Source organism: Saccopteryx leptura, chromosome 3, assembly GCF_036850995.1.
Source record: "Saccopteryx leptura isolate mSacLep1 chromosome 3, mSacLep1_pri_phased_curated, whole genome shotgun sequence".
Classification (NCBI taxonomy): Eukaryota; Metazoa; Chordata; class Mammalia; order Chiroptera; family Emballonuridae; genus Saccopteryx; species Saccopteryx leptura.
In genome coordinates, this window is record NC_089505.1 from 5,098,429 (window position 1) to 5,121,895 (window position 23,467).

Below are 23,467 nucleotides of genomic sequence, written 5' to 3' on the forward strand. Positions count from 1 at the left end.
ATGCCTGTGCCCACACGAGGCCGCGAGGGAGACACTGGTGGTGAGCATGATTTGTCACCTCTGGCCCCGTGGAAAGAGAACTGTCCACCCTGAGGCAGGAGGTGGAGACGCCCCCTATGTGAGGGCAGGTCCCAAGATGACCCCCGTGAGGAGAAGGCAGCTTGCCCTGGGGGACAGAAGCCAGTTCTCCTGAGTCTGAGCCACCTGCTCAAACGCCATGGCACCAAAGAAATGAACAAAGAAGGAAAAAGAGAAAAAGTAGCTTTATTCCCCGTCCTACAGAAACCCACCCTCAGGCGTGAAGTGAAAAGCAGAGAGTGACAATGTTGTAAGCACGAGGCTCCCTGGGGCGTTGCCGGGGGGAGAGCGGAGCTCCGTGAGGTTTTCTCACTATTCCACACACGTATTTCCAGACTTGGGCCACAGGGCCTGGCCTAGGGGGGCGGGGGGTAGAAGACGGGGCCGTCCTGGCAGACCTCCAGGGCTCTGTCTGGCCTGCCCCGCCCTGCGCGGTGTCTGCCGCCAGCCGGCTCCCCGGGCTCCGTGCAGTTCCGCAGCTGCAAGTCCTTCGTGAAGCACAGCTCGATCTGCCCCAGGATCTGCACCTCCTCACCCTGAGCAGAGACGAGAGATGCTTTCACTTTCTAGATCTGGACCACGGTCACAGTTCTACGACAGTCACGACTTAGAACCTGAGTAAGAGGCGGCTCCAGGAAGGGTAAGCCCCTTCCCCCAACGCTGACCTCGGCCAGGGGCCCCTCAGTGCTGATGTGATTCCAGATCCCGCCCCAGATGCTTTCTGAGACATCCCCCCCACTACAGAGGGGGTGTGGGCACGGCCACACACGTAGCATGTGCCCCGTGGCGTCAGGAGGAGACGGCTTCACAGATAAACCCGTGAAGAGCATCCCAATCCTGAAAGAATCGAGCCTTCCTCAGCTGACAGAAAACAAACCCTGTCCTGGCATGGAGCCAAAGAGTAAGGTCCTTTCCACCCACTCACGTGCACACAGCCCACCCACACGCACACACACACAGCCCACCCACAGCATCTGTCCACCCACACGCACACACACACACAGCCCACCCACAGCATCTGTCCACCCACACGCACACATGCACACACACACACACACGCACACACACACACGCCCCTGGTCCCCACACATGAGCAACTCCGTCCCTGGGAACTCCACGGCGAACACAAAGCCGCCAGGAAAGTGGGACTCGCCTTCCTGGTGGAGACCGGGAGGCCGGCACTGACCTGCTCTGGCGGGAGACACTGGATTTTCGGCGTGACCCCGTACAGGCCAGCAAGGGCGTCTTTAATATCTGCAATCTGAAATGAAACAAAGTGCGTGAGGAATGAGAGTTCCGCAGAGAGAATCCTGCAGCCCTCTATTCGGAGGTGACACTGGTTCACACCCTCACGTGACAAGAGGGTGACAACCTCCTCCTTGCTGAGCGCTAATCCTGGCTGGCAGACAGGACAGGAAAGGCTGAGAACAAGCCCCCGTCCCCACCCAAGGACAGGATGTGGCCTCCATCCACCAGAGCACAATCACACCCTCTCGTTCCCTCTGCTCCACTCCCCCGTCTGCACCCGGAGCCTGGGAGGCGGGGACGAGTGTGGCTGCAGAAGCAGAAAATACCCTGACAGTAAATCAAACCGACTGTCACCGGCCAGGACCGACCCGAGTCACACACCATGCTGGTCCCGATACCCAGCCAAGTGCCTGCCTGCAGCTCCAAGAACATTGTTGCCACTGTTGCTTCTATTATTGTTGAAATCACATTCTGGGCAACAATGTGACAGACATTCCCCCTTCTCCACCTGTCGGGAATCCAGATGAATGCAAGGGCCCTGCAAACACTTTCTCAGAGCTTCCCAGAAGAGTGACCAGGGGCAGTTGATGCTCTGTCCTCAAGGTCACTGTCCCTCCCTCCTTACCCTCCATGGGGGACAGACACAGCTTCCCTGGAACTGGCCCCACAGCCCAGCACAGACACCACGGAGCAAAACTGAAGGGCTTCGACTCCCCCTGTCCAGCCATGGTGCCGGGACCACAGAACTACGATGGGTCGTCGACTTCAAACCTTTCTCATTCACACTTACGACAGACATGAAACCATCTCCAAGAATCTGGCCCACTTCTCTGAAGTGACAGGCAGCAACTGATCCAGCAATGGGCCAGACTGCGAGGTCACAGGGTCTCTGCTGGACAGCTACTCAGAGGTGCTTGCAGGGGACAGGAAAGCACAGGTGCGGCTGTAAACCAGCAGGATTTTGCTTAAAAAAAGCAGACTGTCCCAAGTGTGAAACAATGACCTTTTGTGATGCTTATCTGATGATAAGACCTGGTCATGCTTAAGTTTCTACAATTCTAACATAAAAACTATATATATCTGTATATAACTATATATATGTCTATATATATGTCTGTATATATATAGTTATATATAGATATATATAGAGAGAGACACTCACACACACACACACACACACACAGACACATCATAGTTTCATCATGAGAACAAAAACAAATTTCGTTTCTTCCTGGAACAAAATGTCATAAAACCGAATGCTTTCCAAACTGCGTGTCCCACCTGCCCTGTCCGAACCTGGAACACGCTTCTGGGTTTCAAAATCATTGGTCTAAGCAGCCTCCCGTTAACACACAATCCACGCAGGAAAACAGAACTGAAAGAAACCACGCCCGTTCAGAAACCTAACAGTGAAGCAGGAGGGAGCTGGTCTGGGTCACTGGAAAGCCAAGCCCCCGTGTAGCGCACACGCTGTCAGCTCCATCGGCCAGGTGTCCCTGTCAGCAAAGACTCCCTGGGCCAGAAGCTCGAAGCAGGACTTACCTGATAGTAGTTGCCGGATGGTACTATCCCCAACTTCTGGAGCACGCTAAAATTTAAAGTTAAAAACAAACAAAAATATGAGCCATATAACGAAGGTCCATTTTCCTTTCTCGTTCTTTTCAAACATCACATTCCATAGGAAACACGAAGATGCTCTTATAGGTAAGTGATGTTTTCCCCCCCGATACTTTGAGCAATGACCCTGCTATGAGCACACAGGCAGCCACGGCGACCTGGCCTCCTGCACGCTGCGTGCCGCTGGTCTGGGCTCTCCTTCCAGCTACTGGATGCTGCCGGGTGTCCGCCCACACCACCTAGTCACCACACCTGTCCTCAAAGACAGGTCGCCATCAATTTTGGATTCTAGGCTTGTCCTAGGAAACAGCGGTTTTCAAACTTTTTACCCTTGGGGACTGGTGAAAATAGGATAACTATTTCAGGGACCATTATAGGCAGAAATCACCCTGGGCACAAACAAACTTGACTAAGACCACTGGGTCTATAATCTTCCTACAGCACCAGAGTGGTTAACTCTTTTGCAGACCAGCATGGGATTTCTGACGGACGGGTCTATGGACCAGCGGTCAGCAAACACTGCTAGGAAACCGCCCTGGGCCAGACCCATAAACACTTCGCACGCCTACGGCCTGGGGGCCCCTGACCCGGCACGCGGCTCTGACCAGCTCCGGCAAATCCTAACCAAAGAGTCCTATGATTAACTGACTATATCGCAGAGGTAAGATAAAAATCGTCACATCAGTAATGCCAGTGGTACCCTGGCCCCATCACCCTCCCTGGACTAATCTGGGTTAGGACCATGCAGAATGGACACAGGGACTTGGGCTACCTCTCTGGGCACAGACATCATCTGATGGTGAACTGGCCCCACAGGGCACACCTGCCTCTCCAGCGGTGGCTTCTGACAAAAGCACCTTGTGACAAAAGACCAGACAGCTTCTCTCAGGACTGCACTGGGGTCTCCGGTCATGGTTGTGATGCCCCTAGAGCAAGGGGGGGGGGGTCCTGGAAGCCCCAGAAACAAACTTGCCTCGCACCTGCCTTGTGCTGTCCACGTAGGATAAACGCCAGGTCTCAGATAAATGCCCAAAGACAGAATTTCTCAAATGTTTGTGTTTATCACAAGTTGCAGTGATATTTTAAATATGTCATGTTAAACAAAATAAAAAGCCGACCTGTTTCTTCCCGTTCTTTCCCATGAGGCTGACGGGAAAGAAAATTAACAAGGACCCGCGTGGCTTGCCCTCCGCTTCCGCTGGGCAGCGGGGCGAGGAGCCCTCCCGACTTGGTCGTCAAGGAGACGGGGCAGAGCGGGGGCGTGCGTGGGAGACGGCGTCTAGCCCTCCCTAGAGCGTGGAGTTCTCTAGAGTTCAGGTCGGCTGTGTGACCATGTCGGTTCAAGGCATTTTACATTCTTTTCTCAGGTTTGCTACCTTGATATTCTATAGAGTAATAAATTATAAATATATACATAAAAAGAAAACCCTGCTAGCTTCAGATCATTTGGCTGGCTTGCCTCTGAGAAAAAGATACTCCGTCGTAACGATGTACAACAGAGAGGCAACCACCAGAGATTCCAAGGTCTGCCTTCTTCATCCGAAGGCCTGACGGGCGGCTGGGGTCCAGCCCCCAGCAGGACGCCCTGGGGGGGATTTCTGAGAGGGTGGTAGTTCCTGAGCAGTGACCTGTCCCCCTTGCTTCAGGCTCTGGGTGCTTTCTGGGGCTCCCAGCCCCCTGCCCCACCCCCTCCGCCTGCGAGTTCCAGGCACGGCAGCACAGCCAGAGGTCCTGGTCAGCCTGCAGGGAAGCTGCCCTGTCCACTCAACACGCTCCCGTTGGAAACGACAGATGGACAAGGCACGCCCTGGTCAGTCGTTTTCCTCAGGCCAACGTACTGTCCCAGATGTCCGCACCCGGAGAGGCGGCCCAAGTTCCCGTGTCCCCTCTGTGTGACCGTGACCCAGAGTGACACAGAAAGCCCGGGAGGAGACACGAGCATGTCTCAGCACGATCACACTGGAGTTCACCGGGGTGCACAGCACTGAGAAGGGGGCGGCTGCCCGGGCTGAGTGGCTCCAGGCTCCTCCCAGGGACAGGGACGTCACAGCTGAGTGTCAGGTGCACAGGAGTGACTACCACACAGAGAAGTGGCCTATGAGGAGCAGCCAGACCGAGCGGCCCCTACCTGTTCAGGGCAAGCCCCCTATACAGGTCCAGGCCCTCGCCGAAGTACTTCTTCTGCGAGTTGAGGGTGTCCAGCTGGGCCACGCAGGTCCCGTGTTTCTCCCACTCATGTTTCCTGGAAGAAGGTTTTACAAAATCTTCAGTGAAAACGTCACGAAACTGAGCCGCAGTAACAGGCTCACACCAGTTCCCTCCTAGCCGAGGGCATCCACGTGCCGGAGGCAGGATGTGTCTCTCCCGCGGTATGAAGCACGCAGCTCCTTATCTGAAACACGGGCAGTGGCTCCACGCCCTACACCTGGGACACGGCCCAGTGGACGCCGCGTGGGCTGCGAGGTCTCCACGCTCTTCCACCGGGAGCCACCACAAGGCCGAGCAGGAGGAAATGCCACCGTCACACACCCGCAACCACACAGCACCGGGCCCTCCTGGCCGAGCCAGTGCCACAGAGCCGGGGACTCTACCGCGTGGTCCCCTCTAAGCCACCAGCCAGGAAACGGAGAATCGCTAACTACTAAGAGATGCCTCGGTCTCTGCAAAACGGGAGGAACCACCCGAGGGTCTGCTCCACAGGGAACCCCCCGAGAATCTGCCCCACAGGGAGCCCCCCGAGAGTCTGCTCCACAGGGAGCCCCCCCGAGAATCTGCCCCACAGGGCGCCGGGGAACCCCCCGAGAACCTGCCCCACAGGGAACCACCCGAGAATCTGCCCCACAGGGAAACCCCCGAGAATCTGCCCCACAGGGCGCCGGGGAACCCCCCGAGAACCTGCCCCACAGGGAACCCCCCGAGAATCTGCCCCACAGGGAACCCCCCGAGAACCTGCCCCACAGGGAACCACCCGAGAATCTGCCCCACAGGGAAACCCCCGAGAATCTGCCCCACAGGGCGCTGGGGAGCCATCCGAGAATCTGCCCCACAGGGAACCCCCCGAGAACCTGCCCCACAGGGAACCCCCCGAGAGTCTGCTCCACAGGGAGCCCCCCGAGAACCTGCCCCACAGGGAACCCCCCCGAGAATCTGCCCCACAGGGAAACCCCTGAGAATCTGCCCCACAGGGAACCCCCCGAGAATCTGCCCCACAGGGAACCCCCCGAGAATCTGCTCCACAGGGCACTGGAGAACCACCTGAGAATCTGCCCCACAGGGAACCACCCGAGAATCTGCCCCACAGGGAACCACCCGAGAATCTGCTCCACAGGGAACCCCCGAGAACCTGCCCCACAGGGAGCCCCCCGAGAATCTGCCCCACAGGGAACCCCCCGAGAACCTGCCCCACAGGGAACCCCCCGAGAACCTGCCCCACAGGGAACCACCCGAGAATCTGCTCCACAGGGAGCCCCCCGAGAGTCTGCCCCACAGGGAGCCCCCCGAGAGTCTACCCCACAGGGAGCCCCCCGAGAATCTACCCCACAGGGAGCCCCCCGAGAACCTGCCCCACAGGGAACCCCCCGAGAACCTGCCCCACAGGGAACCCCCCGAGAGTCTGCCCCACAGGGTGCCCCCCGAGAACCTGCCCCACAGGGAACCCCCCCGAGAATCTGCTCCACAGGGCACTGGAGAACCACCTGAGAATCTGCCCCACAGGGAACCACCCGAGAATCTGCTCCACAGGGAACCCCCGAGAACCTGCCCCACAGGGAGCCCCCCGAGAATCTGCCCCACAGGGAACCCCCCGAGAACCTGCCCCACAGGGAACCCCCCCGAGAATCTGCTCCACAGGGCACTGGAGAACCACCCGAGAATCTGCCCCACAGGGCGCCAGGGAACCCCCCAAGAATCTGCCCCACAGGGAACCCCCCGAGAACCTGCTCCACAGGGCACTGGAGAACCACCTGAGAATCTGCCCCACAGGGAACCACCCGAGAGTCTGCTCCACAGGGAACCCCCCGAGAGTCTGCTCCACAAGGAGCCCCCCGAGAGTCTGCTCCACAGGGAGCCCCCCGAGAGTCTGCCCCACAGGGAACCCCCCGAGAGTCTGCTCCACAGGGAGCCCCCCGAGAGTCTGCCCCACAGGGAACCCCCCGAGAGTCTGCTCCACAGGGAACCCCCCGAGAGTCTGCTCCACAGGGAGCCCCCCGAGAGTCTGCTCCACAGGGAACCCCCCGAGAGTCTGCTCCACAGGGAACCCCCCGAGAGTCTGCCCCACAGGGAACCCCCCGAGAGTCTGCTCCACAGGGAGCCCCCCGAGAGTCTGCCCCACAGGGAACCCCCCGAGAGTCTGCTCCACAGGGAACCCCCCGAGAGTCTGCCCCACAGGGAACCCCCCGAGAGTCTGCTCCACAGGGAACCACCCGAGAGTCTGCTCCACAGGGAACCACCCGAGAGTCTGCCCCACAGGGAGCCCCCCGAGAATCTGCCCCACAGGGAACCCCCCGAGAATCTGCTCCACAGGGAACCCCCCGAGAATCTGCTCCACAGGGAACCCCCCGAGAATCTACCCCACAGGGAACCCCCCGAGAATCTGCTCCACAGGGAGCCCCCCGAGAGTCTGCCCCACAGGGAACCCCCCGAGAATCTGCCCCACAGGGAACCCCCCGAGAATCTACCCCACAGGGAACCCCCCGAGAATCTGCTCCACAGGGAGCCCCCCGAGAATCTGCTCCACAGGGAACCCCCCGAGAGTCTGCCCCACAGGGAACCCCCCGAGAGTCTGCCCCACAGGGAACCCCCCGAGAATCTGCTCCACAGGGAGCCCCCCGAGAGTCTGCCCCACAGGGAACCCCCCGAGAGTCTGCCCCACAGGGAACCCCCCGAGAATCTACCCCACAGGGAGCCCCCCGAGAATCTGCTCCACAGGGAACCCCCCGAGAACCTGCCCCACAGGGAACCCCCCGAGAGTCTGCCCCACAGGGAACCCCCCGAGAACCTGCCCCACAGGGAACCCCCCGAGAATCTGCTCCACAGGGAACCACCCGAGAGTCTGCTCCACAGGGAACCCCCCGAGAATCTGCCCCACAGGGAACCCCCCGAGAGTCTGCTCCACAGGGAACCCCCCGAGAGTCTGCCCCACAGGGAACCCCCCGAGAGTCTGCTCCACAGGGAACCCCCCGAGAATCTGCCCCACAGGGAACCCCCCGAGAGTCTGCTCCACAGGGAACCCCCCGAGAACCTGCTCCACAGGGAACCCCCCGAGAACCTGCCCCACAGGGAACCCCCCGAGAGTCTGCTCCACAGGGAACCCCCCGAGAATCTGCCCCACAGGGAACCCCCCGAGAGTCTGCTCCACAGGGAACCCCCCGAGAACCTGCTCCACAGGGAACCCCCCGAGAACCTGCCCCACAGGGAACCCCCCGAGAATCTGCTCCACAGGGAACCCCCCGAGAATCTGCTCCACAGGGAACCCCCCGAGAATCTGCCCCACAGGGAACCCCCCGAGAACCTGCTCCACAGGGAACCCCCCGAGAACCTGCCCCACAGGGAACCCCCCGAGAACCTGCTCCACAGGGAACCCCCCGAGAACCTGCCCCACAGGGAACCCCCCGAGAGTCTGCTCCACAGGGAACCACCCGAGAGTCTGCCCCACAGGGAACCCCCCGAGAATCTACCCCACAGGGAACCCCCCGAGAATCTGCCCCACAGGGAACCCCCCGAGAGTCTGCCCCACAGGGAACCCCCCGAGAGTCTGCCCCACAGGGAACCCCCCGAGAGTCTGCCCCACAGGGAACCCCCCGAGAGTCTGCTCCACAGGGAACCCCCCGAGAGTCTGCTCCACAGGGAACCCCCCGAGAGTCTGCCCCACAGGGAACCCCCCGAGAATCTGCCCCACAGGGAGCCCCCCGAGAATCTACCCCACAGGGAACCCCCCGAGAGTCTGCTCCACAGGGAACCCCCCGAGAATCTGCTCCACAGGGAACCACCCGAGAATCTGCTCCACAGGGAACCACCCGAGAGTCTGTTCCACGGGGCGCCAGAGGGTGATGACCTAAAGCACCCGTTTAGACCCAAAGATAGTTCTCAGCTCAACATCGATATTCAACGTCCACTATTATTTTTGGAGCCGGCTTAACTCAACTATGTCAGCCACAGGACACAGACGAATGTATTGCGGTTAATGTCATTCAAAACATGGAACCACATCATTCGGAACTAGACATTTTCCATTTAACACAAAGCTGTCGATTACCAATCAGAAGTGGCCATTGTGTGGGCCCCCTCACCTCTCCCAAATCCTCCAAGAAGTAGATGCCGGGGTCACCCTTCTGTGACTGCCTGGGTTACCTCAACTATTCCTCGGGGACCGACGGCCAAGGCCCGGGGACACCTGCCACAGTGAGGGGGCAGGGGGCCCTGCCAGACTGGGCCCGGCTCAACTCTGGTTCTTCTTCTGACAAGAACCAAAAGGCAGACAAAACCCCTACTGTGCAGAGGAATACGTGTACATGGCGTCATCAATGTGGCTAATTTTACCGACAGATTTCATCTCAGGGAAGGATCTTGAACACCCAGGGCTGTCTGCTCTGCATGCTGGATTCTTATTTGGGATTAAACAGAATGGTTTTCTGACAGAAGCCTGCCTCTCCCTGCTGATGATAAAGCTGGGTGACGAGGTCGGGGCACACCTCTGGGACCCCCCACAGTCGAGGCGATTCGGACAACCGGGACCCAGGCATGGCAATTAGGGAGACAGGAGGGCCCTGTTCCAGCCACGGGCTCCACAGATGTCCTTTTGTACTGAGGGGCTCCGGAAAGCACAGTATGAAGTAGCATGCCACGTTGACCTTTGTCACTTAGAACACAGAGTTTTCAGTGTGTAACCTGAGAAAGTAAACCACTGTTGCCCTCAGCGAGCACAAAGCAAGGGCGTGCCTCCGCCACACTATTCTGATTACATCTTCAGGGACTGAGCCCCCAGGAGAGGTTCTTTGTTTGTTGATTTATTTTTAAGCCATGTAGAAAAAATCTGACTGATTCTATCATGCGACATTGTAACAACTGGAAGTATTACTTTGTATATACTTAGTTACCATACCAGGAAGTGCCCTGTAAATGTTTCTTCACTGTTTTCCCTGTTGAATTCATGAAGGCCGTTATCCATTTGAAACCACTTACAGAACTGTGTAGAACGCAGAAGATGCATGAGACCCCCGAACCACCCATCACCCAACTTCCCAAGTGCTTCTCTTTTCTATTTGTATTGAAGATAGGACCCCTCCACCTTTCCCAGGACCCACGCGTCCTAAAACACGTTCCTGCCACGTCCCCCAAATAAAATCTCACACTGAGCACCAGTGCCCGGGACCACCGACATCATTTTCATTCCACGTTTGCTTTTTTTTTTTTTGTATTTTTCTGAAGCTGGAAACGGGGAGAGACAGTCAGACAGACTCCCGCATGCGCCCGACCGGGATCCACCCGGCACGCCCACCAGGGGGCGATGCTCTGCCCCTCCGGGACGTCGCTCTGTCGCGACCAGAGCCACTCTAGCGCCTGGGGCAGAGGCCAAGGAGCCATCCCCAGCACCCGGGCCATCTTTGCTCCAATGGAGCCTCGGCTGCGGGAGGGGAAGAGAGAGACAGAGCGGAAGGAGAGGGGGAGGGGTAGAGAAGCAGATGGGCACCTCTCCTGTGTGCCCTGGCCGGGAATCGAACCCGGTACTTCCGCACGCCAGGCCGACGCTCTACCGCTGAGCCAACCGGCCAGGGCCCACGTTTGCTTTTAAAAGCTTTTCCTCTCATCTTAACTCTTTTCTGAAAACTCTACATTAAGATATTTCAGGTTAAATTAACCTTTCTTTGGACAAAATCCGATCAGCTGTCATCTAACTTATAAACTGACATACCAGAGTGAAGAGGAAAAGATAAAAAAAAATTATCTTCAGTTGGTAGAAGTATAAATGAAAAGAATGCTAATTTTATCTGCTTCCAAAGCCATGATTTTCAAAATCTGTCTTGAATTACACGTGGCGTTTTTCTGCTGGGCTCAAGCTCTCGCTACATTGAAAGGCATTTTAATGGACGGAGACTCAAGTGAAAATTTCACTTTCTCTCCTGCCGAAGCCATTTGAAAGAAATCCTCATCTTCTTAACCTGGTTTTCTTTTTTTTTCTTGATCTATTTCAAGACAGCAGCGCAATTTCTCTCAGAAATTCCCTCCTATCTGATGTGCAGTGACAGCTTCTCAGATCTGCAAGTTATTTAAACCTCAGCAGAGAAAAAGGTTTTTAAAATGAAGTAATGAGTAAAAAGAACAGGATTAAAAACAAGCGTGTAAAGTGCATTCGCCTTGCCCTCATGCTTGATCCACGGAAGAGGGGGAGACCCCCAGAACGGCACAACAGATGAGGGTGTTCCGGATTGAAGGCTGTTCACACCTGTCAGCCTCCGAGGACAGGTGCTGTCACCTGTCACCCGTGTTTCCCGCAGTTTCACTGCACGGCCTCGGGAGGCGCTCACCTGTGCCTCAGGTGTGATGGCCGTCGGGACGTCGACTTACCAGAAAGAGCTGCGGTTAGCGGCCGAGTGGATCACGTCAGGCCAGTATATCTTCATGTCTTGCAAAAGATCCTACGTAGGATAAAAATAAATAAATAAATAAGTGCAGATAAACTAATGCACGAAAAGAACTGATCTCTGTGCATTAGTAATGCTCAGGCGAGAGTTATCATAATTCTGTGCTTATTTTGTATGAAGTGTTTAAGACGTATCTAAACAGGAAATCTGAGTCCTGGCCGGATAGCTTGGTTGGTTAGAGCATCATTCCGATACACTAAGGTTGTGGGTTCGATCTCTAGTCAGGGCACATACAGAAACAGATCGATTCTGTCTCTCTCTTTCTTCTCTCTCTAAAATCAATAAGCAAATTAATAATACTAATAATAAAAGTAAAAGCTGAGTAACCATAAGCACCTTTGAAAACATAAGCTCTCATAGGTGAGTGCAAAAAAAGAGTGTACACTAAGCCCTGAGAAGTGAGCCATCCAGTTATGAAAAAACATGGAGGACACTTATACATATATTACCATGGAGACTATAAATATCGGATGTTGCCAGGGTTTGGAGGAGAGGAGGTAGAGGGGTGACCAGACAGTCCTCAGCAGACTTGAAGGCAGTGACACTACTCTGTCTGGCACTGTAATGGTGGATACGGGTCATTATACATGGTCCAAACCCACAGAACGTTCAACACAAAGAGGGATACTAATGTAAACTGTGGACTTGACTCAGTAACAATGTATCAACACTGGTCCACCAATTGTAGTAAACATGCCACATGAATGCAAGCCACTTAAGTTTCTTCAAGGTTTCTACAACTGCCCTCAAAAGTAACATCTACTAATTAAAGCAAACAAACCACCACACAAAACACAAGCTGGAGAGAAGCTAGTTGGAGCTGGGCGGTTGACACACTCCCACATCTACGGACAGTGACCCTAAACGGAACTGTGTTCAAGTGTCCTCTTTAATTGCTACCCACCCACTAGACCAAAAGGTTAGACTTGAAATGGTATGTTAAGAAACAGGACGACCTCACTTTCTCTTGTCACCCCTCCTGGCCTAAGTCCTTCCCATCAACCCATCAGTGACCAAACCAGTTGAGCTCCTGCCCCACCCCCTCCCATACAGCCCTGGCATCCTCCTCCTGTGGCCCAACGCCTCTCAGGAGCTGTCCACTGTGCTGTCTTCATCTCTACCTGCTTCCACCCCCACAGTCTGGCTTCAGCCCTCACTGGCCTTGGAGGAAGATGCAGAGTGATAAGACAATCTATTGTCCAAACTAGGCCTCTTTTGTTTGCGATGGTTGCTGAATTAGACACTCTGCTATGAGACAAGCGAACCACCAGTGTCTGAATCTCACCACCAACATGCAGCCAGAGAGACATCAGAGAGACACACTAGGCTACTTCCTTCTTCCGTTGCAGTGCTTCCAGTGATGCCCCGCGGGTCTCAGGTCCGAGAAACGATCCTGAAGCAGCACACCAGGCTCCTTGTGACCTGGCCCTGAACACGGCCCCGGCTCGCAGCTCACCCGAGCCATACTGGCTTCCTCCCGGTCTCTCAAAAGTTCCCTACTCTCGCCTGACCAGGCGGTGGCGCAGTGGACAGAGCATCAAACTGGGATGCAGAGGACCCAGGTTCGAGACCCCGAGGTCCCCAGCTTGAGTGCGGACTCATCTGGTCTGAGCAAAGTTCACCAGCTTGGACCCAAGGTCGCTGGCTCGAGCAAGGGGTTACTCAGTCTGCTGAAGGCCCGTGGTCAAGGCACATATGAGAAAGCAATCAATGAACAACTAAGGTGTCGCAACGAAAAACTAATGATTGATGCTTTTCATCTCTCTCTGTTCCTATCTATCCCTCTCTCTGACTCTCTGTCTCTGTAAAAAAAAAAAAAAAAAAAAAAAAAGTTCCGTACTCTCTACCCCAGGGCCTTTGCACATGCTGCCTCCTTAGCCTCTCTTACCCTTCACCTAGTTAATCCGGATTCCAGCTCAAAAGTCACCTCCTCAGAGGAGCCTCGCTCAGGTCCGTGGGCCTAAGCTCTGGCCACTTCTCTCTCCGGGCACCCGGTTTGTAACTCTGAGTGGGTGAGGTGACTTCATTAGCACCCACATCCCAACTATAAGCGACATGGGCCAGAGATCACGTCTGACTGTGTTTACTGTGTCTCTAGCCCCGAGCACAGGACCTGGCAGTGGGCACTCAATACATTGTCGCTGAATAGATTAACCTCTAATTCCACTTAGGGGTCAGGAGCAGCCAGGAGCGTCCCTAAGGGAGCAGAGGGGACCTGAAGTGAGTCTGGGAAGAGGAACAGGTCTCAGGACGGAGACTTCACCTGGCTTTGGGGTGTACCACTGATTTCTACAGCTGTCCACGCGCCCGAGGGTCCTCGCAGGAAGGAAAAAGGAGAAAAGAATCCTCTTGGACTAGAGCCTATGAGGAGTTTAGAACTGGTTACCTTGACTTTCTGGGGGCCGCACATGCCTGGGAACTGACCCATAATACTAGCAAACCCTGACTCTGCCCCGTGTTGGCAGGGAGGCCCCGGGGACCTCGCAGACCCTGTCCTGTTAGTCCAGTTACCAGTCACCCCGACAGATGACTGGTTACACCCCCCCCTGAGGAAAGGTAGGCACCTGTGTGTATGGGCGCACACGTGAAATAGCGGTGTCTCAAAGTAGCACTCGGCTGACCTCTCTTATACACTCTGGCCTGTGAGTTACTTTGTACTGGACTGACTGGACACTTCCTCCCTGCTCACAACCCCAGGTTAGAGACCTACCCCACCCGGGCCAGAAAGGACAGCCAGGGTACCACGTGAACATTCTGTAAACCCCTGCTGTCCTGACGAGCTCACCGTCCACCACGCGGGCAGAGGGCAGCGGGGATGGGGGGCTGGACTGGCAGGTGAGAGCCCCTGCTGTCCTGACGAGCTCACCGTCCACCACGCGGGCGGGGGGCAGTGGGGATGGGAAGGTGGGGGATAGGGGGGCTGGACTGGCAGGTGAGAGCCCCTGCTGTCCTGACGTGCTCGCCGTCCACCACGCGGGCGGAGGGCAGTGGGGATGGGAAGGTGGGGGGGCTGGACTGGCAGGTGAGAGCCCCTGCTGTCCTGACGAGCTCGCCATCCACCACGCGGGTGGAGGGCAGTGGGGGTGGGGGGGCTGGACTGGCAGGTGAGAGCCCCTGCTGACCTGATGTGCTCACCGTCCACCACGCGGGCGGAGGGCAGTGGGGATGGGGGGGCTGGACTGGCAGGTGAGAGCCCCTGCTGACCTGATGTGCTCACCGTCCACCACGCGGGCAGAGGGCAGCAGGGATGGGGGGCTGGACTGGCAGGTGAGAGCCCCTGCTGTCCTGACGAGCTCACCGTCCACCACGCGGGCAGAGGGCAGTGGGGATGGGGGGCTGGACTGGCAGGTGAGAGCCCCTGCTGTCCTGACGAGCTCACCGTCCACCACGCGGGCAGAGGGCAGCGGGGATGGGGGGCTGGACTGGCAGGTGAGAGCCCCTGCTGTCCTGACGAGCTCACCGTCCACCACGCGGGCGGGGGGCAGTGGGGATGGGGGGCTGGACTGGCAGGTGAGAGCCCCTGCTGTCCCACCTGTTTCACCTCCCCCAGTTCGCTCCCAGGGGTGTGGGCAGAGGAGGAGAGGGTCAGCGTGTCTCTCATCTGTGGGGTCACTTCAGACGCTCATGTATACCAGAATGCCAGAGGCTCGATCCTGGTGAACACGCTCGGGACCCCTTGCTGTAAAGCACGCCCCCAAGGTCACACTGAGGAAGAGCAGATACAATCCTGGGCAAAACCCTGCAGCATACAATTAAAAGTTAATACCTTAATCTCTTCCAAGTTAAAGGGCCACGATCGGTTGCACTGCTCAGCTTTGTCAGCCCTGGAAATCAAAAAGAGAGAGAGAGAGAGAGATTAGTCTTGGGTGGGATGGGCTCCAAAGGGACATATGAAAACATTTCCACTGAGGTCTGCGGAGGACACGGGGTCTCTAAGTAGCCTCAGGCCCTGTGGGTCATCTAACAGAGTGCCCAGGACCAGGACAGCAGTCACAGACACAAAGAGGTTGTGTGAAAACATCCCAGCCCGAAGCAAACAGCAGAGCACGCCTGGTGGACACCCAGCAGGGGGCGCTCCGAGTCAGGGCTGTGTGTCCTAGTCCCCACCCTCCCCAACCCAAGTCCCAGGGACATGCCCTCTGCAAACCCAGCTCCTCAGCCACGTGAGGACAGCAAGAGTTTATCCCTTCACGTGGAGGAGAAGATTAGGGAAACAACATACATAAAGGGCTCAGTGCCTGGTGATGGCGTCTGATCAGCTGGGATGATCTCTTGTAACACCCACCTACGTCCCCTGTCTATCTGCACGTAACTCTGTCCTCACGTGTCCGTTCTCCGTCTACAGATGCAGCTAAGCCCACGAGGTCTTATAGACTCATTGTGTTTCCAGCATCAACAGGTAACTGTCCCTGACCTGAAACTAGTCCACCCCCCCACCTCCGTGGAGACAGAAGCATCACCATGCACTGTCATCCCTGCTCAGAGGGGACGGAACAGAGTCTTCAGAAAACCCCAGAAAGCCAGGGTCCCCCACAGTCAAGTGTCCGGGTCCCTGACAAGCCTAAGAGAAGGTGGACGAGAGAGGCCAGGTCCCCAGGTCCCAGCTTAATTTGTTTTCTGCTAATCCCTGTCCCCAAGGAACACAGGCGGTCACTAAAACCAGAAGGACTCCTCCCCCCTCATCTGAGCAGCAGGACAAGTTAGATCCCTTGATGGGGCAAGTAAATGTGCAGAATTCCGCACCACAAATGCATACGCAGATAGCAAACTAAACACTGAGCGCAGGCAAGACCGGAGAAGCCAACCTGGGTGTCTGTGAAACATGTATGAAATAGATTATACATCTGTACACATTTACTTACTGCCCACCCAGAGAAGAAATGAGAGAATTAAAATTTAGCCATCAAATATACCCAGAGCCCTTCCATGCATATTGAAACTAGACTGTTACTATTCTATCAAAACAGAACTTAAAACAGCAACCGCACTAGGGTTATTACGGTAGAAACACGAAAGATGTTTTCTAAAAGAGGATCTGATCTATCCAGTCCACTGCTGGGTCAATGAAAATAAGCTCCAACAAAGTGACAAGTCTGTGAGTGTCAGGACCAGGCTCAAGCTAGTCTCCCGTTAGCCGGCTCCCTGGGACACTGTTTCCATTGCACTGAGCGCTTGCCATAAACCGTGTATTGTCCAGTAGTCCGGAGGGTCTCTGCAGTCCTTTTCCACTTCCTGGGGAAAGAAAGGACACAGAACACACAATCGGATCATTGCTTACTGAAACACACGTAGCCACCTTCCTTGCTCTTTCTGACGCACGGCCATGACACATGGTCCGGGGCTAACGCAAAACACTTTCCCTGTTCGACTGCAACAAATTCATCCAGCAACGCGTTCCTGAGAAAAGGACACTGGGTGGTGTCTTTGCAGTGACTGGACTGATCCTCAATTTAAATGACAGAACTAATAACCTATTTTTTTGCTCTCTCTCTCTTTTTTAATGTGCTCGCAAATTAAGTCAATCTGATGGAAACGCTCCTATTTGCCTACAAGTGATTTCTGAGTAAATGTTTTAGAACAAAAGGCTGATGATAATGAAAATACCCCACCGGCCTCTCGTTTGTTCAGGCGCCAGCTCCAAACACATCAGCGAAACAGGAACTGTTGAACATCTGGAGCCATACACATGCCCAGGTGGGAACAGGCGTCCGTCATAAGAGAGATACAATCACAGGGATGCCAGTCTCAGTATAACCCTTCATAGGGACCACCAAACTGTTTAGCTGAAATGGAGTTTTTCCAGAATAAGCAGCCGTCAGGAAGGCCGTTTCCCTATCGAACCAGGTACCCAAACAGAAAGCAGACGTAGGAGTCTGGTGAGGGCCAAGGCAGGCGGCCTGCTCACGCGTCCAACCCCTCTCCACTCCGAATCACGGTTTGTGGGATGTGGCTTCTTCCACAGTTGGCTTGGACATTAAGGAAGGTCTGGTGAGGTGAGGAAATGTCTGAGAGGGGGAGGCCACACACAATGACCGGGCAGAGGAACGGAGAGAAACGGGCAGCATCAGCCCAGCAGCTCGCAGACTTCACCTCTACCGACCCCCCGGGAACCACAGCCCAAAGCTGCGGGTCAGGGTTCTGAAGAGCAAGCCAGGACCCAGTGCCCAGTGGAGGCCTTCTGCAGGCTCTACCTTCAGGGTCTCGGAGAGTGCATCAGTGACTGAGGCCACAGGGCAGCTCCTGTCATTGTCAGCTAGCCTTCTGGCAGGTGCCCCAGGGACCCTGCTGAGCACTGAGGGCACAGACCTGCCCCAGCGCAGGCAAGGTCCAAATCACTCCTGGATGACACCTTGACCTTGACGGGAACAACAGAGCCTCTGCCGTGGCCACCCCGCATTGAAATCCACTTCTTAATAATGACAGCTCACTAGCGAATAACTTGTTAGACTCTCTCGTTTCTAAAGCCTCCAGGCAAGACGGCAACCCCAGCAGGTTGACACCAGCACACCTGAGCACCCCCACACTGTCAGGTGAATGCCCCCCCCCCAGAGGACAGCCCCCTGCCCTGCGGGACAACCTCCAGCGTTACCCAGGACACAGCTCCCCACACAGGTCCTTCCTGCCACAAACCCAAATGGCCCAGGAGCCAGGACCAGGCTGCAGAAGACAGAACGGGGACACAGGTGACAGGCAGCTGCCCCCTCCCCCACCCGGCCTTGCCCCAGAGCAGAGAGGCCGCCCCGGGGCAGAAAGGACAATGGCTGCACAGTGTGCAGGACACCGGACAGGCGCTGCCGCCTAGGTCGAGTCTACACTGTCAGAGACGTTTCCGGATCAAGAGCGCAACTTAGCGAGACTACCAGGCGATGTTTCGTTTTCATTTATCAACAGAAACATCACTCAGTGGGGAAGTGAAAGGAAGGCCGTGTTCTAAGGGCTGAGGAAAGCAAAGCCCAGGGCCCAGCACCCCGGAGAGGACCCCCACCCCACAATTACCGCCTGCTTCCAGCCCTCAGCCATGAGAGGACAAGGCCTCTTCTGACTTCGAGAGTCTTGAGTGAAAATTTCAGGAACACCATCGATACAATTAGGGACGGCTCAGCAATCTGGGTAGTTAACACCCGGCTTTACGCACCACCCACAGAACGGTGTGTGGGGACAGGGCCCGCGGGGAGCAGGCTGGGACAGGACCCCTCCGTTTCAGAGAGAGCTCCCGCCCCCCGCCACCGAGGCAGGGCTCCCTCCGCGGTGACACTCTGAAAGGACACTGGGCACAGGACGAGACACAGCGACAGACAGAAAGACCAACCCTCAGGGGACAAGGGGCAGCGTTTGCGCTGAGGACCCGGCAATGCTGTGTGGCCATCAGGAAGGGAGGAGGCAAGCCAGCGCCTGTGGGAGCTGAATCCTGCCCCGGCCACGGTGCCGAAGTCCTAACCCCCCTGTGTCTGTGTAGGGTCTTTGCAGATGTCACCAAGTGAAGGTGAGGTCAGCCTGGATTGGGATGGGCCCTAAATCCAACTCTGGGGCCCTGATGAGAAAGAGAGAGACACAGAACAGAGACCACCAGGGGAACCCACAGCAGACACTGGAGCGATGTGTCTACAACCCACACAACGCCCAGGATTGCCGGCAACACCCGAAGCTTCTAGAAGGGACCCACCCTGCCGACACCCCCAGCTTCAGACTTCCAACCTCCGGACCCGAGAGAATGAACTTCTGACGTTCTGAGCCACCTAGTGAGTGGCGCTGTGTCACGGCCCCTGGAAGTTACCGCACAGCCCTCCTGGAGGAAGGGTCCTGCAGGGAAGGCACAGCCATGGGGCAGACACCCCTGCACCCACAGTGGAGGCAATTAGGGAGGGACGTCACCTACCCCCCTCTCGCGGGGTCTCCCTGGATCACAGGGGCCACCGAGGCGGAAGCACTCACCTTGCACACTGTTGCGGGCCAGTGGTGAACCATAATCAGCTTTTTCCATTCGTGGTTGCCACTGTTAAAAGACAAGGAACTCCATTTCCGAGAACTTCTTTAAAGTGACAGGAAAATCCATCCGTCCGTCCGTCCATCAATCCATCTATCCATCCATCTACCCATGATCTCATTCATTCAAGAAACACTGAGAGTCTGCGACAGGCCAGGCACTGCTGTGGGATGCGCTGAGCGAGGGACCAGTCCCAGGGCACTATGGTGAGACGAGGTCACTGCCCTGAGCCAGGAACCAGTCCCAGGGCACTATGGTGAGACAAGGTCACTGCCCTGAGTGAGAGACCAGTCCCAGGGCACTATGGTGAGACGAGGTCACTGCCCTGAGCGAGAGACCAGTCCCCACCTTCCTGAAGCGCACACGCCGGAGGGAAGACAATGGCCCAGGAAGAAAAGCACATCCGGGGCATCAGGACGTGAAAACGGGGTGAAGAACATGACTGAGGGAGCTCAGGGGCATGGCCGCGGTGGGCAGGGGGTTGACATCGAGGTCAGGAAGCCGGGAAGGCCCCCTGCAGGACAGCTGAGACCGGGGTGGATGAGGCAGCAGCCACCAAGCACCTCTGCCCTAAGGATGCTCCTGGCTTAGAAACGGACCCACCGCCCTGTCGACCTCGGTGAAACCCACAGGCCCTGAAAACTCAATTGTTCACTTGGCACCAAAAGGACCCCAAGTGGCCTGAAGGGCATTTGTCCCCGCCCCACTCAGAGAGGGGCTTCCCTTGTTCTCCGCAGACAGACGGGTAGGTTGGATCAGAGGGTGCCCGTCCGACCCCCGGGGGCGCCGTCTAGAATGCGGCACACCACACTGACACCAAGATGGGGGACTCCCAGCAGAAGGCTCCAGCCCCGTTTGTGATGCTCGGGCAGACAGACAAACAGACAGACAGAGGAGCAGCCCCGGCTGCCTGGGAGAGAACTCAGGCTATGGATGGAGGACAGCCACAGCGGACCTCTGCTCGCTGAGGGGCCACAAGTGAAGCAGAATTCAGTCCTCACACATTCACTCCCGTCAGCAGGCAAGGACTGCCGTGTAAGCACAGAACTCAGGATGTTGCAAAACCTCGGTTTTAGTCTAAAATAACAAGGCAGGCGGTCAGTATAGAAGGAAAAAGCGCTCTCCCTCTCCAGAGCATGCCTGCACCTTTCTCTTCCCCCTGTCGTTCCTCCCAGGTGTGTGACCTTTGCCCACCTCTCTCCTAAGCTCCATTCTTCTGCTTCTGTAACTTGTTTCCTGAGCCCACACAGCCCGCAGCCCGGCTGGCTCACGTCTACCACCTCTGTGTCTTTCTAAATAAACTTTCTCTTATAACTTGGGGAGGGGGGTGGGGGAGACAGAGAAACCTCAGCGTGAGAATTAGACCACCAGACCATCAGTTTGCCGTTGACAATAAAACAATCAAGACTTAGAACATCGGTAACACAACGTCCACCTGCAATCCAGGCGCTAGGGAAGCCTCTTCCCAGAGTAACGGAGAAGCTGCAGGAGCCCCTGAGCTAGGGAGAGGCCAGACGCTGAGTTCTCAGCCTGACCTGGACTTGGGAAAACACCCGCTGACCTGTGCAGCCCTAGGGGGTCTGGGCCAACTTCATGTCCCACAAAACATGCCTCGGTCAGGCAGCTGTCCCGTTAAAGCAGGTGCATGACTTTAAAGCACACATGCTCCAACCTGTAAATAACTTCGACCGATGAGTCGTGGCCAGACAGGGTTTGAAGCACAGCCCGTTCAGTAACTGACTTCTTGCATCCACCCTAGGGGGCAGGGGCTATTTTTTTTATTTCTCCTTTACAGGTGAGCAAGCTGCCGGACACAGAGCTCCAAGGTCACACATCTGGGTCGGAATACGCAGGTCACACTCAACCAGTGACCGTCTGAACCAGATGGCACAATTTAACTCATGACTGTAGCTCTTCAAAAAATATGCTTTCTGGGAAAACTAAAATATAAGGTTACCTTTTAAAGTCTATGATAAAACAGCAACAGCAACGGCTGCATTAAAACTTCCGTGAAAAAGTTAACACCCACACCTACTGTGTAAGTTTGATATACTCCTTTGATATACTCCTTTACCCCTGCGATCACGACTCAAATAAAAGAGAGAAAGGAAAAATTCAAATCCGGTGCTAGAATTCTGGTTTCCTGTACATCACGTGCGAGTGCTCTACAATGTAGCCGATCTGCCCCCAGGCCAGTTGTCCGCTGGGACAGAAAGAATGAGAGGGGGAGGGAAAGAGAGGAGGTCTGTGGCCTTAAAAGGAGGAACCAGCACCAGGTCAGCCAGCCTGTACTGGAATCCAAACAATCTCTGGTGAGATTGCAGAGCGCGCACCCACCGCGTCTACCCGGCACGACCCCCCTCTCCGACGCTAGGACCCCCTGCAGTTCCCGCCGCCCGCGCAGGAAACCCGGGGCCCCACGGACCGCGGGTGGGACCGGCACCGCGCGCCCAGGTGCGCACCTCTTCCAGAGCCCGTGCGCGCAGCACAGGTAGCAGCAGGCCAGGCACAGGGCGCGCAGGAGAACGCGGCGAGGGGCTGCAGGCTTCATGGCGCCGGTCCCCGTGGGAGCGACACGGCAGCGGCAACAAGACTCGGCTCCCAAAGCGCGCGGGACACACGGACACACTGTCCAGGCCGGGGCCCGCGCTTCCCTGAAAATGGACACACTGTCTTCAGCCCGTCTTTGCAACGGCCTGCTACGGGAGCGCCGCCAGTCCCGCCCACGAGGGGGCTCCCGCCCCCCAGGCCCCGCGAACCTCCTCCCCGGACCCGAGCCCAACGCCTCACCGGAGCCCGCCAGACGCGCCCGCGTCTCTGCCTGCACCGCGACCCCCGGCGCACCCCGCTGTCCCCGCAGCTGCGGCCACCGAGCACGAGTGTTTCCGCCCCCGGCCCGGACCCGCCCCGACGCCGGACGCGGAGCGCCGGCGGGCAGACCCGCCCCCGACGCCCCACCTTGGACACGCCCCAGCCGGAGGACTCGCCCCCGCCGGGTCAGTCCCTTTCGGCTCGGAAGAGCCTGTCCTTCCAACCTGGCCCCGACCCGCTCCCGTCCCCGACAGCGCGAGGTCTGTTTCAGAGCCACCGTCCCTGACGTCCTCGGTGTCCCTGCCTGCTCCCTGCGCCTCGGCGGCGGACGAGCCCGTCCCTTATGGCCGGGCTGAGGCCCCTGTCCCACACGGCGGGGGGGCAAACCTTGCACGGACTGGACTCACCACTCCCTCCCTCGCGATCTCCTTTTGTGTTCTCACCTCCCCGGTTTTCCAGCCACTTCTTGTCCCTTTCTGGTTCCTTCAGCTCCTTCCTCTGAATAACTTAGGCACGCTCCACAATTCTGTTCCCTTTTCTCTCTTTTCCTTTATGCTAAAAAATATATATCCATGTCTTGGCCCTGGCCGGTTGACTCAGTGGGTAGGAGCGCCATCCTGAAGCACCAAGGTTGCGGGGGTCATCCGCATCTGCGGGAGGGGACCCATGAATTCCCAACTAAGAGGAACCAGTGAAAGTGTCTCTCTCTCCCTCCCTCCCTCCCTTCCTCTATCTCTGTAAAATCAAAAGTATATCCTTTTTTTTTTTTAAAAAGCAAACCTCCCAAAATCCCATCATTCTAGTTCTCTCTCCAACTACAGTCTATATGTTTAAATGCCTCCTCCTCCAGGAGGCCTTCCTGACTATTGCCAAATAAAACACAGATCCCCGACTTGGTCAGGAGAGACTTGATTGGAGAGGATCATCACTACAGGGAAAAGGGATAGTTGCAATAGGCTAACCCCTGACCTTAAGATCTACAGACTTCTCAGGGGCTGTCTGCTGGCTCTGGGGGCGGGGGGAGGGGGGGGGGATCTCAGGCCCTGGGGGAAGGAAAGAACCTTCACTGCTTTGTTTAACAAGCACTGTG

General features: G+C 56.5%; 1 protein-coding gene across 2 annotated transcripts; it reads right to left on the reverse strand.

Annotated features, from left to right (window-relative positions):
• Nucleotides 1-245: 245 nt before the first annotated feature.
• Nucleotides 246-22,498, reverse strand: RNASET2 (ribonuclease T2). Of its 2 annotated transcripts, none has more exons than XM_066372882.1 (10): nt 22,357-22,498; nt 22,029-22,220; nt 19,515-19,575; nt 16,759-16,814; nt 15,349-15,406; nt 11,506-11,576; nt 5,072-5,185; nt 2,869-2,914; nt 1,265-1,339; nt 246-614 (listed from the first exon to the last, which is right to left on the reverse strand). In XM_066372882.1, exons 2-10 carry the CDS (start codon nt 22,115-22,117, stop codon nt 435-437), a joined length of 750 nt encoding a protein of 249 aa, XP_066228979.1. In that variant the 5' UTR covers nt 22,118-22,220; nt 22,357-22,498; the 3' UTR covers nt 246-434. The 2 variants fall into 2 exon arrangements, with proteins under 2 accessions (XP_066228979.1, XP_066228978.1); XM_066372881.1 differs by having other exon boundaries at nt 22,029-22,194; nt 22,339-22,487.
• Between the last annotated feature and the right edge of the window lie 969 nt (nt 22,499-23,467).